This window comes from Panulirus ornatus, chromosome 1 (assembly GCF_036320965.1).
Source record: "Panulirus ornatus isolate Po-2019 chromosome 1, ASM3632096v1, whole genome shotgun sequence".
NCBI lineage: Eukaryota > Metazoa > Arthropoda > Malacostraca > Decapoda > Palinuridae > Panulirus > Panulirus ornatus.
This window is the reverse complement of record NC_092224.1, coordinates 75849048-75864478: the sequence shown is the minus strand read 5'-3', so window position 1 is coordinate 75864478 and position 15431 is coordinate 75849048. Positions and strand designations below refer to the sequence as shown.

General features: G+C 39.8%; 2 protein-coding genes across 9 annotated transcripts in view; one reads left to right on the top strand and one right to left on the bottom strand.

The window, feature by feature from the left end:
• LOC139749831 (uncharacterized) overlaps positions 1–15431 on the bottom strand; it is a 275451-nt gene that overhangs the window by 224048 nt on the left and 35972 nt on the right. The window contains exon 3 of the mRNA XM_071664142.1: positions 13314–13448. Coding sequence (XP_071520243.1) covers positions 13314–13355 — 42 coding nt within the window. The 5' untranslated portion in view covers positions 13356–13448. The remainder of the gene's footprint in view (positions 1–13313; positions 13449–15431) is intronic.
• LOC139749797 (uncharacterized) overlaps positions 1–15431 on the top strand; it is a 128049-nt gene that overhangs the window by 93319 nt on the left and 19299 nt on the right. For all 8 annotated transcript variants that reach the window (XM_071664076.1, XM_071664058.1, XM_071664067.1 and 5 more), the window contains one exon: positions 917–1008. In XM_071664076.1, the coding sequence (XP_071520177.1) occupies positions 917–1008 (92 nt within the window). The remainder of the gene's footprint in view (positions 1–916; positions 1009–15431) is intronic.

The following is a 15431-nucleotide window of genomic DNA, read 5'->3' as shown; positions in this document are numbered from 1 at the left end:
AAATATTGTACATTGTTTTAATATATAAGTATTCCATGTTACACGAGTGATTCATTTTTTTTTTTATTTGTGTTACTAATGGTTTTGTTTTAGATAAAGATTACTTTGTTTTCTTTGAAGAAAGGGAGATGTTATGAGTATTAATGTAATAAGTAGCCATAGGTTGGTAGTTGGCTTTGGTCAACTCTTGTTAATATTGTTGTCTTGTTATCATCAAGACAGACAACTCAGTACTGCATCAGTCCCAGACAGGCAGCCAGCTTATACTCTTTCTTGCCCTGTACTTATAGCTTTTGGTTTAATATACAATTTGAGTTTATATCGATTCTTTTAATACGACTTTACACCACAGAAGTAGGGTGTTTAGATGCATAGAAGTGGAATTATGGGAGCTGAAGACCATAGGTAGAGTGAAAAGGCAAACTTCCTAGTGCACTGAGGAATGTGTGAAAAGAGAAGGCACCGTCTGTGAGGGCAAAGATGGATACATAAGGGTTAGTAGTCCTGAGGGTGCTGTATTGGTTCAAGTCTTGGGAACTTAATGTAAAAATGGAAGAGGATGAATATTTTTGTAATGACATGCCTAAGAACAATATGTGGTGTAAGGAGGGTTGATCATGTAAGGAATGACAGTATAAGATGTTTAGTAAAAGGAAGAGTATGACTGCAGTACAAGAGAGATGTTAGGTAAAAGGAAGAGGATGACTGAGACAGCTGAACAAGAGTTTTTTAAATGGTCTTGACCAAAGGAGATGATGAGGCATGAGAGACTGACAGAGTATATACATGTCAGGAATGGTGTGAAATGTTGGACTTACTTGTCAACTTTATGAAGTATGAGTTACTAAATAATGTTTTGGATATTGAATCTAATATTAACAAAGAATAACTCATGATTTTACTGTACTAATCTCAGGTTCGGGGCCGGCAGTTGTACAATTTTATGATGGAAATGAAAGCAGTATACTATCGCACTCACCCTGACTATGCAGCCAAATACCCTGACAGGTTAGTGTCAGCATTATTATTCTTGATTATTATTAGATATGTTTTATCCCTGGGGATAGGGGAGAAAGAATACTTCCCATGCATTCCTCGCGTGTCATAGAAGGCGACTAAAGGGGACGGGAGCGGGGGGCTAGTAACCCTCCCTTCCTTGTATTTCAACTTTATAAAAGGGGAAACAGAAGAAGGAGTCATGTGGGGAGTGCTCATCCTCCTCAAAGGCTCAGAATGGGGTGTCTAAATGTGTGTGGATGCAACAAAGATGAGAAAAAAGGATAGATAGATAGTATGTTTGAGGAAAGGAGCCTGGATGTTTTGGCTCTGAGTGAAACAGAGTTCAAAGGTAAAGGGTAAGAGTGGATTGGGAATGTTTTGGGAGTAAAGTCAGGGGTTGGTGAGAGGACAAAAGCAAGGGAAGGAGTAGTACTACTCCTGAAACAGGAGTGGTGGGAGTATGTGATAGTGTAAGAAAGTAAACTCTTGAGTGATATGGGTAAAACTGAAAGTGGATGGAGAGAGAGAGATGGGTGATTATTGGTGCCTGTGCACCTGGGCATGAGAAGAAAGATCATGAGAAACAAGTGTTTTGGGAGCAGCTGAGTGTGTGTGTTAGTAGTTTTGATGCACGAGACCAGGTTATGGTGGTGAGTGCTTTGAATGCAAAGGTGAGTAATGTGGCATTTCAGGGAATAATTGGTTTATGCAGTGTTCAGTGTTGTAAATGAAAATGGTGAAGAGCTTGTAGATTGGTGTGCTGAAAAAGGACTGGTGATTGGGAATACCTGGTTTAAAAATTTTAGAGATATACATAAGTATACATATGTAAGTAGGAGACATGGCCAGAGAGTGTTATTGGATTACGTGTTAATTGATAGGCGCATGAAAGAGAGACTTTTAAATGTTAATGTACTGAGAGGTGCAACTGGAGGGATGTTTGATCATTGTCTTGTGGAGGCGAAGGTGAAGATTTGTAGAGGTTTTCAGAAAAGAAGAGAGAATGTTGGGGTGAAGAGAGTGGTGAGAGTGAGCGAGCTTGGGAAGGAGACATGTGTGAGGAAGTGCCAGGAGAGACTGAGTGCAGAAGGGAAAAAGGTGAGAGTAAAGGACGTTAGGGGAGGGGGGGAGGAATGGGATGTATTTAGGGAAGCAGTGATGGCTTGCACAAAAGATGCTTGTGGCATGAGAAGCATGGGAGGTGGGCAGATTAGAAAGGGTAGTGAGTGATGGGATGAAGAAGTAAGATTATTAGTGAAAGAGAAGAGAGAGGCGTTTGGACGAATTTTGCAGAGAAAAAATGCAAATGACTGGGAGATGCATAAAAGAAAGAGGCAGGAGGTCAAGAGAAAGGTACAAGAGGTGAAAAAGAGGGCAAATAAGAGTTGGGATGAGAGAGTATTATTAAATTTTAGGGAGAATATAAAGATGTTTTGGAAGGAGGTAAATAAAGTGCGTAAGACAAGAGGGTCAACATGTATCCGTTGTAAAAATAAACAAACAAATCAGGGATATATTTTTAATATGCTTTACAAAATACTTGTGTACTTTTTCCTAAAATAATGAAAAGTATTAAAGAGGGTATTAGTAGGTATTTTTGGAGTTAATCATGAATTTCATTAAAGATTACCGAGGAAAATTATTTATTATTTTTATCCCACAAGCAGGAACATGGCATGTAAGTATAAGCACATTTTCCAGTTCTCCACAGTGATCCAGGTCACCTTGCTTCATTTATGAAAGAAATTAATTTTCAATATGATTATTTTTTCATTTATTTGGTAAACAGAAAAGAGGTAGTAAAAGCTTTGTGGAAGATGAAAGCCGGCAAGGCAGCGGGTTTGGATGGTATTGCAGTGGAATTTATTAAAAAAGTGGGTGACTGTATTGTTGACTGGTTGGTAAGGTTATTTAATGTATGTATGATTCATGGTGAGGTGCCTGAGGATTGGCGGAATGCTTGTATAGTGCCACTGTACAAAGGCAAAGGGGATAAAAGTGAGTGCTCAAATTACAGAGGTACAAGTTTGTTAAGTATTCCTGGGAAATTATATGGGAGGGTATTGATTGAGAGGGTGAAGGCATGTACAGAGCAATAGATTGGGGAAGAGCAGTGTGGTTTCAGAAGTGGTAGAGGATGTGTGGATCAGGTGTTTGCTTTGAAGAATGTATGTGAGAAATACTTAGAAAAGCAAATGGATATGTATGTAGCATTTATGAATCTGGAGAAGGCATATGACAGAGTTGATAGAGATGCTTTGTGGAAGGTAACAAGAATATATGGTATAGGAGGCAAGTTGTTAGAAGCAGTGAAAAGTTTTTATCGAGGCTGTAAGGCATGTGTACGTGTAGGAAGAGAGGAAAGTGATTGGTTCTCAGTGAATGTGGATTTGTGGCAGGGGTGTGTGATGTCTCCATGGTTGTTTAATTTGTTTATGGATGGGGTTGTTTGGGAGGTGAATGCATGAGTTTTGGAAAGAGGGGCAAGCATGCAGTCTGTTGTGGATGAGAGAGCTTGGGAAGCGAGTCTGTTGTTGTTCGCTGATGATACAGTGCTGGTGGCTGATTTGTGGGAGAAACTGCAGAAGCTGGTGACTGAGTTTGGTAAAGTGTGTGAAAAAAGAAAGCTGAGAGTAAATGTAAATAAGAGCAAGGTTATTAGGTACAGTAGGGTTGAGGGACAAGTCCATTGGGAGGTAAGTTTGAATGGAGAAAAATTGGAGGAAGTGAAGTATTTTAGATATCTGGGAGTGGATTTGGCAGCGGATGGAACCATGGAAGCAGAAGTGAATCATAGGGTGGGGGAGGGGGCGAAAGTTCTGGGAGTGTTGAAGAATGTGTGGAAGTCGAGAACATTATCTCGGAAAGCAAAAATGGGTATGTTTGAAAGAATAGCTGTTCCAACAATGTTATATGGTTGCGAGGTGTGGGCTATAGATAGAGTTGTGCAAAGGAGGGTGGATGTGCTGGAAATGAGATGTTTGAGGACAATATGTGGTGTGAGGTGGTTTGATCGCGTAAGTAATAATAGGGTAAGAGAGATGTGTGGTAATAAAAAGAGTGTGGTTGAAAGAGCTGAAGAGGGTGTTTTGAAATGGTTTGGTCACATGAAGAGAATGAGTGAGGAAAGATTGACCTAGAGGATATGTGTCAGAGGTGGAGGGAATGAGAAGTGGGAGACCAAATTGGAGGTGGAAAGATGGAGTGAAAAAAAATTTTGAGTGATCGGGGCCTGAACATGCAGGAGGGTGAAATTCGTGCAAGGAATAGAGTGAATTGGAACGAGGTGGTATACCAGGTCGACGTGCTGTCAATGGATTGAACCAGGGCATGTGAAGCGTCTGGGGCAAACCATGGAAAGTTCTGTGGGGCCTGGATGTGGAAAGGGAGCTGTGGTTTCGGTGCATTATTACATGACAGCTAGAAACTGATTGTGAATGAATGTGGCCTTTGTTGTCTTTTCCTAGCACTACCTCGCGCACTTGAGGGGGGAGGGGTTTGTTATTTCATGTGTGGCGGGGTGGTGATGGAAATGAATAAAGACAGACAGTATGAATTATGTACATGTGTATATATGTATATGTCTGTGTGTTTATATATGTATATGTTGAGATGTATAGGTATGTATAGTTGCATGTGTGGACGTGTATGTATATACATGTGTATGTCCGTAGATTGGGCCATTCTTTCGTCTGTTTCCTTGTGCCACCTCGCTAATGTGGGAGACAGCGACAAAGCAAAATGAATATAAATAAAATATTAAGATGATAACCCCATAACCAATTTCTGTGAAAGAGTCCTGGTGTTACCCAGGGCTGTTGTTTAAAGGCTCTCGTGGCCCAAGACTTTAGCAGGGAAATGTAGGCTCCTTTGGAGTGAATAGTTCCCAATGATACTGCCTCGCCTTACATGACTTTTCATTCATGGTGTAATCTCAAGTAGGCAGAGTCAGTCAATACTTTTCTTGTACGTGATATTAATATTTACTGGTGCATTGCTATTTCAGTATGCATGTGAAAATATCCTGTTTCCTCATAAGGTGACATTTAGTGGCTGTTATGTGATTTTAGATTATTTTCTAAAGCTACTTTGAGTCACTTGTGAGTTTGGCTAATTGCATAGCATTCTTGGTCTTAAATAAGAAAAGTACCATTATTTTACAGTTGTGTAAAGTTCTAGTTAGTGCTCAACATTTTAAATTCAGCTTGGTTGAATATCAGGAGGTTTTACCTTTTGAAAGAATGTAAGGGTAGCACTAAGCAGGGTAGTAGGATAATCAAGATGGTGCATTTGTCCGCTAATGCTTTCCTCCTTTTGTTGTATGTGAGGTAAGTTATCAAAGCTTTCCTAGTATAAAACTATTATAACCCCTCAAAACAAGTAAGAAGTAGCCAGCATCTACAAACTGTACCAGGGTAAAAAGAAATATCAATGAAAGTAAAATTGGATATGTTAATTCAGTATGACCATGGATTAAGTCAGAATGACAAAGAAGTGCTTTAATTTTCCATATGATGGTAGTCTTTTTAGTAATTTGTATTATATTTAAATAACATAGAACAGCACACATACACAAATATATATATTTTTCCTATTATACTTCATCGATGTTTCCCGCGTTAGCGAGATAGTGCAAGGAAACCAATGAAGAATGGTCCAGCCCCCAACATACACAAATATACACATAAATGCCCATATCTGTTTATTATACTTTGGCAGCAGATGGAACCATGGAAGTGAAAGCGAGTCACAGGGTGGGGGAGTGGGCGAAGGTTCTGGAAGCGTTGAAGAATGCGAGGAAGGCAAGAATGTTATCGGAGAGTAAAAATGGATATGTTTGAAGGAATAGTGGTTCTAACAATGTTATATGGTTGTGAGGCATGGGCTATAGATAGGGTTGTGCAGAGGAGAGTGGATGTGTTGGAAACGAGATGTTTGAGGACAATGTTTGGTGTGAGGTGGTTTGATCGATTAAGTAATGAAAGGGTATGAGAGATGTGTGGTAATAAAAAGAGTGTGGTTGATAGAGTAGAAGAGGGTGTATTGAAATGGTTTGGTCACATGGAGAGAATGAGCGAGGAAAGATTGACAAAGAGGATATATGTGTCAGAGGTGGAGGGAACAAGGAGAAGTTGGAAACCAAATTGGAAGTGGAAGGATGGAGTGAAAAAGATTTTGAGCAATCGATTCTGAACATACAGGAGGGTGAAAGGTATGCAAGGAATAGAGTGAATTGGAATGATGTGGTATACTGGGGTTGACATGCTGTCAGTCGATTGAACCAGGGTATGTGAAGCATCTGCAGTAAACCATGAAAAGTTTTGTGGGGCCTGGGTGTGGAAAGGGAGCTGTGGTTTGGGTGCATTACACATGACAGCTAGAGACTGAGTGTGAACGAATGTGGCCTTTGTTGTCTTTTCCTAGCACTACCTCGCACGCATGTTGGGGGAGGGGGTGCCATTTCAAGTGTGGTGGGGGGAATGGATGAAAGCAGCATGTATGAATGTGTACATGTGTATATATGTATATGTCTGTGTATGTATATGTATGTATACATTGAAATGTATAGGTATATATATGTGCGTGTGTGGGCGTTTATGTATATACACGTGTATGTGGGTGGGTTGGGCCATTCTTTCGTCTGTTTCCTTGCGCTACCTTGCTAACCTGGGAGACAGTGACAAAGTATAATAAAAAATATAAAAATACTTTATCGCTGTCCCTCACATTAGCGAGGGAGCGCACGGAAACAGATGAAAGAATGGCCCAACCCACCCACATACACATGTATTTACATAAACGCCCACACACACATAGACATATACATATATACACATGTACATATTCATACTTGCTGCCTTCATCCATTCCTGTCACCACCCCACCCCACAGGAAACAGCAGCAGCAGCACCCTTTCCCCCAGCAAGGTAGCACCAGGAATAGACAAAAAGGCCACATTCATTCACACTCAGTCTCTAGCTGTTTTGTTTAATGCACCCAAACCACAGCTCCCTTTCTTCATCCAGGCCTCACAGACCTTTCCGTGGTTTACTCCAGACACCTCACATGCCCTTTATCAATCCATTGACAGCATGTCCACCCCATTATACCACGTTGCTCCAATTCACTCTATTCCTTGCACTCCTTTCACCCTCCTGTATGTTCAAGCCCCAATCAGCCAAAATCTTTTTCAGTCCATCCTTCCACCTCCTATTTGGTTTCCCGCTTCTCCTTGTCCCCTCCACCTCTGACACATATCCTCTTTGTCAATCTTTCCACACTCATTCTCTCCATGTGTCCAATCCATTTCAACAAACCCTCTCCTGCTCTCTCAACCACACTCTTTGTATTACCACACGTCTCTCTTACCCTTTCATTACTTACTCGATCAAACCACCTCACACCACATATTGTCCTCAAACATTTCATTTCCAACACATCCACCCTCCTCCACACAACCCTATCTATAGCCCATGCCTCGCAACCATATAACATCATTGGAACCACCATTCCTTCAAACAAAACAATTTTTGCTCTCCGAGATAATGTTTTTGCCTTTCACACATTTTTTCAGTGTTCCCAGAATCTTCGCCCCCTCCCCCATCCTGTGACTCGCTTCCGCTTCCATGGTTCCATCTGCTGCTAAATCTACTCTTAATTATCTATAACACTTCACTTCCTCCAGTTTTTCTCCATTCAAACATAACTCTCAACTAACTTACCCCTCAACCCTACAGAACCTAATAACCTTGCTCTTATTCACATTTACTCTTAACTTTCTCCTTTCACACTTTTTACCAAACTCAGTCACCAACTTCTGCAGTTTCCCACCCGAATCAGCCACCAGTGCTCTATCATCAGTGAACAACTGACTCACTTCCCAAGCCCTCTCATCCACAACAGACTGCATACTTGCCCCTCTCCAAAACTCTTGCATTCATGTCCCTACATCTCCTTCTCACTTCATCACTACTAGTTATTACCTTCCCATTTGCCCCCTTCACTGATTGTCCCATTTTTTCTCGTCTTATGTATGTTATTTACCTCCTTCAAAAAGAAATAAAACAAATAATGTGCTCAAATATATCTAGAAATACTCCTGTGAAATATATTCGCGTTTCATGATATCAGTTAGGTGTTAAGGTTTTACAGGTTCTTTTGATTTTCTAAAGTGTACCCTCACATTACCTCCGTATCTTTCCAGATCAATAAAACCCTCCCTATTGTCGGTTACTTAGGTTTTCATGAAGGGTAAATTTTTGTCAGGCAATTACTTCCCTGAAAACATGGATTTCAGTGACTTTTATGATAACATTCTGCCATAATGACAAGACTGTAAACCTGTCATTATATGAGGGTTAATATTATAAAGCAATCATGAACTAACTAAACCTTAACAATTTGATAACAGTGGTAAATGGTTTTGTTGGAGTAGTACTTTCTTCGTGATAGTAAAGTTGTTGCAATACTGTATTAGCTGTTTGGTGTATACTGTAATATAGAGTAATTATTTGTGAATATATACATGTAGAAAAAGAGAGTGCAAGATTACAAAGACCATCACAAATGGATTAGGTGTGAGGTTGTGTTGCTAAGTGGTGGCTCACAACACCTGAAGGACAGCATCACATTACTCGTACATCACACTACTGCCTCTTTCACCCATATTTATTTACTGTGGATACTTTGATGCAAGAGACCAGGTTATAGTGATGGGTGATTTGAAAGCAAAGGTGAGTAATGTGTCAGTTAAGGGTATAATTGATGTACATGGGGTATTCAGTGTTGTAAATGGAACTGGTGAAGAGCTTATAGATTTGTGTGCTGAAAAAGGATTGGTGACTGGGAATACCTGGTTTAAAAAGAGAGATACATAAGTATACTTATGTCAGTAGGAGAGATGGCCAGAGAACATTATTGGATTACGTGTTAATTGATAGGCATGTGAAAGAGTCTCTTTTGGATGTTAATGGGCTGAGAGGGGATGTCTGATCATCATCTTGTAGAGGCAAAGGCAATGATTTGTAGAGGTTTTCAGAAAAGGACAGAGAATGTTGGGGTGAAGAGAGTGGCGAGAGTAAGTGTGAGCTTGGAAAAGAGACTTTTGTGAGGAAGTACCAGGAGAGATTGAATGCACAATGAAAGGGAGAGGAAATGATGTAAGGGGAGTGGGGGAGGAATGGGATGTATTTAGGGAAGCAGTGATGGCTTGCGCAATAGATGCTTGTGGCATGAGAAAGGTGGGTAGATTAGAAAGGGTAGTGATTGTTAGTAAGTAAGATTGTTAGTGAAAGAGAAAAGAGAGGTGTTTGGAAAATTTTTGCAGGGAAAAAATGCAACTGAGTGGGAGATGTATAAAAGAAAGAGGCAGGAGGTCAAGAAAAAGGTGCAAGAGGTGAAGAGGGCAAATGAGAGTTGGGGTGAGAAAGTATCATTAGATTTTAAAGAGAATAAAAAGATGTTTTGGAAGGTGGTAAATAAAGTGGGAAAGACAAGAGAACAAATGGGAACATCGGTGAAGGGGGCAAATGGGGAGGTAATAACAAGTAGTGGTGAAGTGAGAAGGAGATGGAGTGAGTATTTTGAAGGTTTGTTGAATGTGTTTGATAACAGAGTGGCAGACATATGGTGTTTTGGTCGAGGTGGAGTGTGAAGAGAGAGGGTCAGGGAAAATGGTTTAGTAAATAGAGAAAAGGTAGTGAAAGCTTTGTGGAAGATGAAAGCTGGCAAGGTGGCGGGTTTGGACGGTAATAAAAAAGGGGGTGACTGTGTTGTCGATTGGTTGTTGAGGATATTCAATGTAGTATGGTTCATGGTGAAATGCCTGAGGATTGGCAGAATGCATGCATGGTGCCATTGTACAATGGCAAAAGGGATAAAGATGAATGTTCAAAGTACAGAGGTATAAATTTGTTTAGTATTCCTGGGAAATCACATGGGAGGGTATTGATTGAGAGAGTGAATGCATGTACGGAGCATCAGATTGGGGAAGAGCAATGTGGTTTTAAAAGTGGTAGAGGATGTGTGGATCAGGTGTTTGCTTTGAAGAATGTATGTGAGAAATACTTAGAAAAACATATAGATTTGTATGTAGCATTTATGGATCTGGAGAAGGCGTATGATAAGAGTTGATAGAGATGCTTTGTGGAAGGTATTACGAGTATATGGTGTGGGAGGTAAGTTGCTAGAAGGAGTGAAAAGTTTTTATCGAGGATGTAAGTTATACATATGAGTAGGAAGAGAGGAAAGTGATTGGTTCCCAATGAATGTTGGTTTGCGGCAGGGGTGCTTGATGTCTCCATGGTTTTTTAATTTGTTTATGGATGGGGTTGTTAGAGAGGTGAATGCAAGAGTTTTGGAGACGGGCAAGTATGCAGTGTCGAGGATGAGAGGGCTTAGAAAGTGAGCCAGTTGTTGTTTGCTGATGATACAGCACTGGTGGCTGATTTGGGTGAGAAACTACAGAAGTTGGTGACTGAGTTTGGTAAAGTGTGTGAAAGAAGAAAGCTTAGAGTCAATGTGAATAAGAGCAAGGTAATTAGGTTCAGTAGGGTTGAGGGACAAGTTAATTGGGAAGTAAGTTTGAATGGAGAAAAATTGGAGGAGGTGAAGTGTTTTAGATATCTGGGACTGAATTTAGCAGTGAATGGAACCATGGAAGCGGAAGTGAGTCACAGGGTGGGGGAGGGGGTGAAGGTTCTGGAAGCACTGGAGAATGTGTGGAAGGCAAGAACGTTATCTCAGAGAGCAAAAATGGTTATGCTTGAAGGAATAGTGGTTCCAAAAATGTTATGTGGTTGCGAGGCATGGGTTATTGATAGGGTCTTGCGGAGGAGGGTGGATTTGTTGGAAATGACATGTTTGAGGACAATATGTGGTGTGAGGTGGTTTAATCGAGTAAGTAATGAAAAGGGTAAGAGAGATGTGTGGTAATAAAAGTGTGGTTAAGAGCAGAAGAGGGTGTATTGAAATGGTTAGGTCACATGGAGAGAATGAGTGAGGAAAGATTGACAAAGAGGATATATGTTTCAGAGGTGGGGGGAACAAGAAGTGGAAGACCAATTTGGAGGTGGAAGGATGGTGTGAAAATGATTTTGAGCAATCAGGGCCTGAACATACAGGAGGATGAAAGGCGTGCAAGGAATAGAGTGAACTGGAATGATGTGGTATACCGGGGTTGATGTGCTGTCAATGGATTGAACCAGGGCATGTGAAGAGTCTAGGGTAAACATGGAATGTTATGTGGGGCCTGGATGTGGAAAAGGAGGTGTGGTTTCGGTGCATTACACACGACAGCAAGAGTCTGAGTGTGATCAAATGTGGCTTTTGTTGTCTTTTCCTAGAGCTACCTCGCGCATGCAGGGGGAGGGGGGTGCTGTTTTTCATGTGTTGCGAGGTGGTGACAGGAATGGATGAAGGCAGCAAGTATGAATATGTACATGTGTATATGTATGTATACGTTGAAATTTATAGGTATGTATATGTGCGTGTGTGAGTGTTTATATACATGTGTATGTGGTTAGGTTGGGCCATTCTTTCGTCTGTTTCCTTGCAATACCTTGCTAACACGGGAGACAGTGACTAAGTATAATAAATCAATAAATACTTTTTTATTTTCTGTTTTTTCTTAGCACAATTCAGTTGATTTTTCTTAGAATTTAAAAATCACTTAGACAAAAGATTGGAAAAGCAGCTTTTATCATGACAGTGGCAGGAAGCTTTAATCACGTGATTAGGGAGCAGGCTTATGAAAATTTCAGAATACAGTAGAGCAACTTAAGAGTTATACATGACAAGCATTTGCAGTTTCATGAATGAAATGGAAAACTTGGTGAATACTTGTTATGAAGCTCAAAACCAAAGGAAAATTCTTTTAAGTAGAGTGAAATCTTGGAGTATCTCTAAAGATTTATGAAATTGTGAATCAAATAATACTGAAAATTTTGAAGGCCTGCTCTGGTTCAAATAAATATTTCAGGAGAACAGCTAATTTACACACAATTCATAGGACGACCAAGGATGATGGTGATGGTGCACATACAATTATGCGCCACCCACCACTGAAAAATTTAAAGCAGTTTTTGGATGGTTTGAACATTTTATGAGAAGAGCTAATCTAAACCTTGGTTGAAAGTAATCAGGCAAGTGCAGATACACCCCAGTTTATTTCTTCCACCATTAACCCAAACAAACTCACCAAAAATGCCACCTTTAAGTTACGAGTCAAGGCTTCAGATAGGGGAGTGCTTAACCCCTTAATGCTACCAGACAGATATTTACATGAACACAGCAATGCCTCTGGACAGATATTTATGGATAGTGTTTCATATCTTTATTTCAAGGCCATGTATCGACTCTTGAGTGATGACTGAGGTGGCATTGCTCAAGGCCATGCACTCAGACTGAGTGGTGATTGAGGTGGTATTGTACAATAATTTCTACCCACAGTCAGTCATCCTCCAGCCATGCCAATGGGAAATCATTTTCATGTTTTTTTAAGAAGGAAACCGAGCAGCTTTTACTTAGACTTAGAGAACTAGGCTGAAAATGAATCTGAATCATTTGACAGTGATGAGCAGTCCTCAGATCATTTGGAGAGTCAAGTGTCTGACACTGACTCCTCTTGAAAAGTTGACAAAGATGAGGCAGAAGGCTTTCTAGTAAAAGTGGAGGATTTGTTGACTGATGATGAGTGCTTTTTAAAATATGACAAATTATATTGTTTTGCTTTTTTGAAAAAATTATTATTGAATCATAGTGTTTACACTAAGGAAAGATTTATTATATAGAACAAAACAATTTTAACCAGTATTCAGCCCATTTGACTCTCTCAAGCCTAACTCTTGCAGTTTTTAGCACTTTGTGCTGAAGATTCTACGAAACTTCAATACAACATTACAATGAAGTTAGTGGACAAAAAATAATTACCTGCATTCGTTTTTATTCTTGTATAAATATTTTTGAAACTGTATGGTTAGATCAATTATTTAAACTTCAAAAATGTGAATTTTGATTGTCGGAAAGTTTAACTTTGTAGGATGTAGAAGGTTGAGGTGCAAAAACATGGGATACCTGTATACATGCAACAACCAAGCCAGAAAGCTACTTACCACAGACTAATACATATTAATTTTGATGGTACATGATGATAAGTTACCAGAAAATGTGTGATGGAGGGCTTTGTTAAAGGACATGGCTATAGCCATCAGATTCTCACCAGCATCAAGCTTTCTGTGCACCCTTAACTTCACATTTAAACTGATTCCAAGAGCATCTTTATTGTTCTTGGGACACAATGAAATGGCTTCACTTACCTTGGAGGCAGGAAGTAGTGAATGATATTGCAGAAAAACCATGATGACAGTAAGTGTTGGTTGAAGTGTATGTTAACCAATCAGTTGGTGAGATATCAGTGGTCAAGTGTTTTGCTTTACAGTATCAGAGAATACCTGATGAATAAGAAAGTATCTCAAGAAAATCATGAAATATTTCATATGAAATTTTTTTTTTTTACAAATCACTTATATTAAGATTTAAATAAATATCCATTATAACTCTTAGGGGTCACATTTTGTAGTATGAAACTATAACCTAATTATAAAATATCATTGTAAGATGTCATTAAATAGATAATGGCTGTAAAATCATCTTAAAACATTCACACATGGAATTTCTCAAGTGTATATTCTCAAGCCATGAATGCCTTTTGCAAACAAACCATTACCATCATTATCACTTTCTCTTATCTGCCCCTGCATTCATTAAAATTTCTGTTATGGACATTTCTCTTAATTCATAATTCTTTTTGGGCTCACATGCTGTATTACACTTCTTTCAAGAGCTGGGCTCACTCCTAACCAAGTTCATGATAAGTGGTCCTAGGTGATGGGTGTGGGGCTAGATGGGGTATGGATGAAAGGGATTGGGTATATGGCCAGATGATGGGGTTTAGGAGAAGGTGATAAGGCTGTGAGGGAACTAGGGTGATGTGGTATAAAATTGGCAAGTAGGACAAGATGCTGAAGATGTGAGTTCATATGGCATGGTATGGGTCTTGGTGACAGATTTCGCCCATGGTCACCTGCTCACCCATTCAGCTTTATGGGAACTTACTACAAGTATTATATATACAGGAAAAAACCGAGATCATGATTGAAATTGCACATTTCAGCAGTACATATGGTTCAAGGTGATGAATAAGATGTTGAGTAATGTAGTAGGGATGTGTGGTCAGGTGACGAGGGTACAGTGCTAAGATGATTGGGTATATGGCTGTGTGGCAGGGTGCGTGTATGTGAAGCTAGGTGAAGGAGGTATGGAACAAGGTGATGGTATGTGGTACTAGGTGAAAAGTGTATGGAACAAAACGAGGATATATGCTACTAGGTGAAAAGTGTGGGGCTTAGTGATCGGATTTGGTACTAGGCGATAGGTGTTAGGCTAAATAATATTATGGGTATGGGATTCAATGACAGGTGTGGCCCATGGTCATCTCCTTACCCACACAGCTTCACAGGCACTTACCATGAATTTATGAAACGTAAAAACTAAAATACTTGTGAAACAGTCCATCCTGAACTTTATTAATGTGAAGGCTACATGATTTTATATATATATATATATATATATATATATATATATATATATATATATATATATATATATATATATATATATATATTTTCTTTTTCTTTCTTTTAAACTATTCGCCATTTCCCGCGTTAGCGAGGTAGCGTTAAGAACAGAGGACTGGGCCTTTTTTGGAATATCCTCACCTGGCCCCCTCTGTTCCTTCTTTTGGAAAAAGAAAAAAAAGAGGGGAGGATTTCCAGCCCCCTCGCTCCCTCCCCTTTTAGTCGCCTTCTACGACACGCAGGGAATACGTGGGAAGTATTCTTAATCCCCTATCCCCAGGGATAATATATATATATATATATATATATATATATATATATATATATATATATATATATATATATATATATATATATATATTCATATGGTTGTGAGGAGTGTGCAGAGGAGGATAGATGTGTGGTAATTAAAAGAATGTGGTTGAGAGAGCAGAAGAGGGTGTATTGAAATGGTTTGGTCACATGGAGAGAATGAGAGAGGAAAGATGGACAAAGAGGATATATCTGTCAGAGGTGGAGGGAACAAGAAGTGGGAGACCAAATTGGAGGTGGAAGGATGGAGTGAAAAAGATTTTGAGTGTTCGGGGCCTGAACATGCAGGAGGGTGAAAGGCATGCAAGGAACAGAGTGAATTGTCAGTGGATTGAACCAGGGCATGTGAAGCGTCTGGGGTAAACCATGGAAAGTTTTGTGGGGCCTGGATGTGGAAAGGGAACTGTGGTTTTGGTGCTTATACGTGACAGCTAGAGGCTGAGTGTGAACGAATGTGGCCTTTGTTGTCTTTTCCTAGTGCTACCT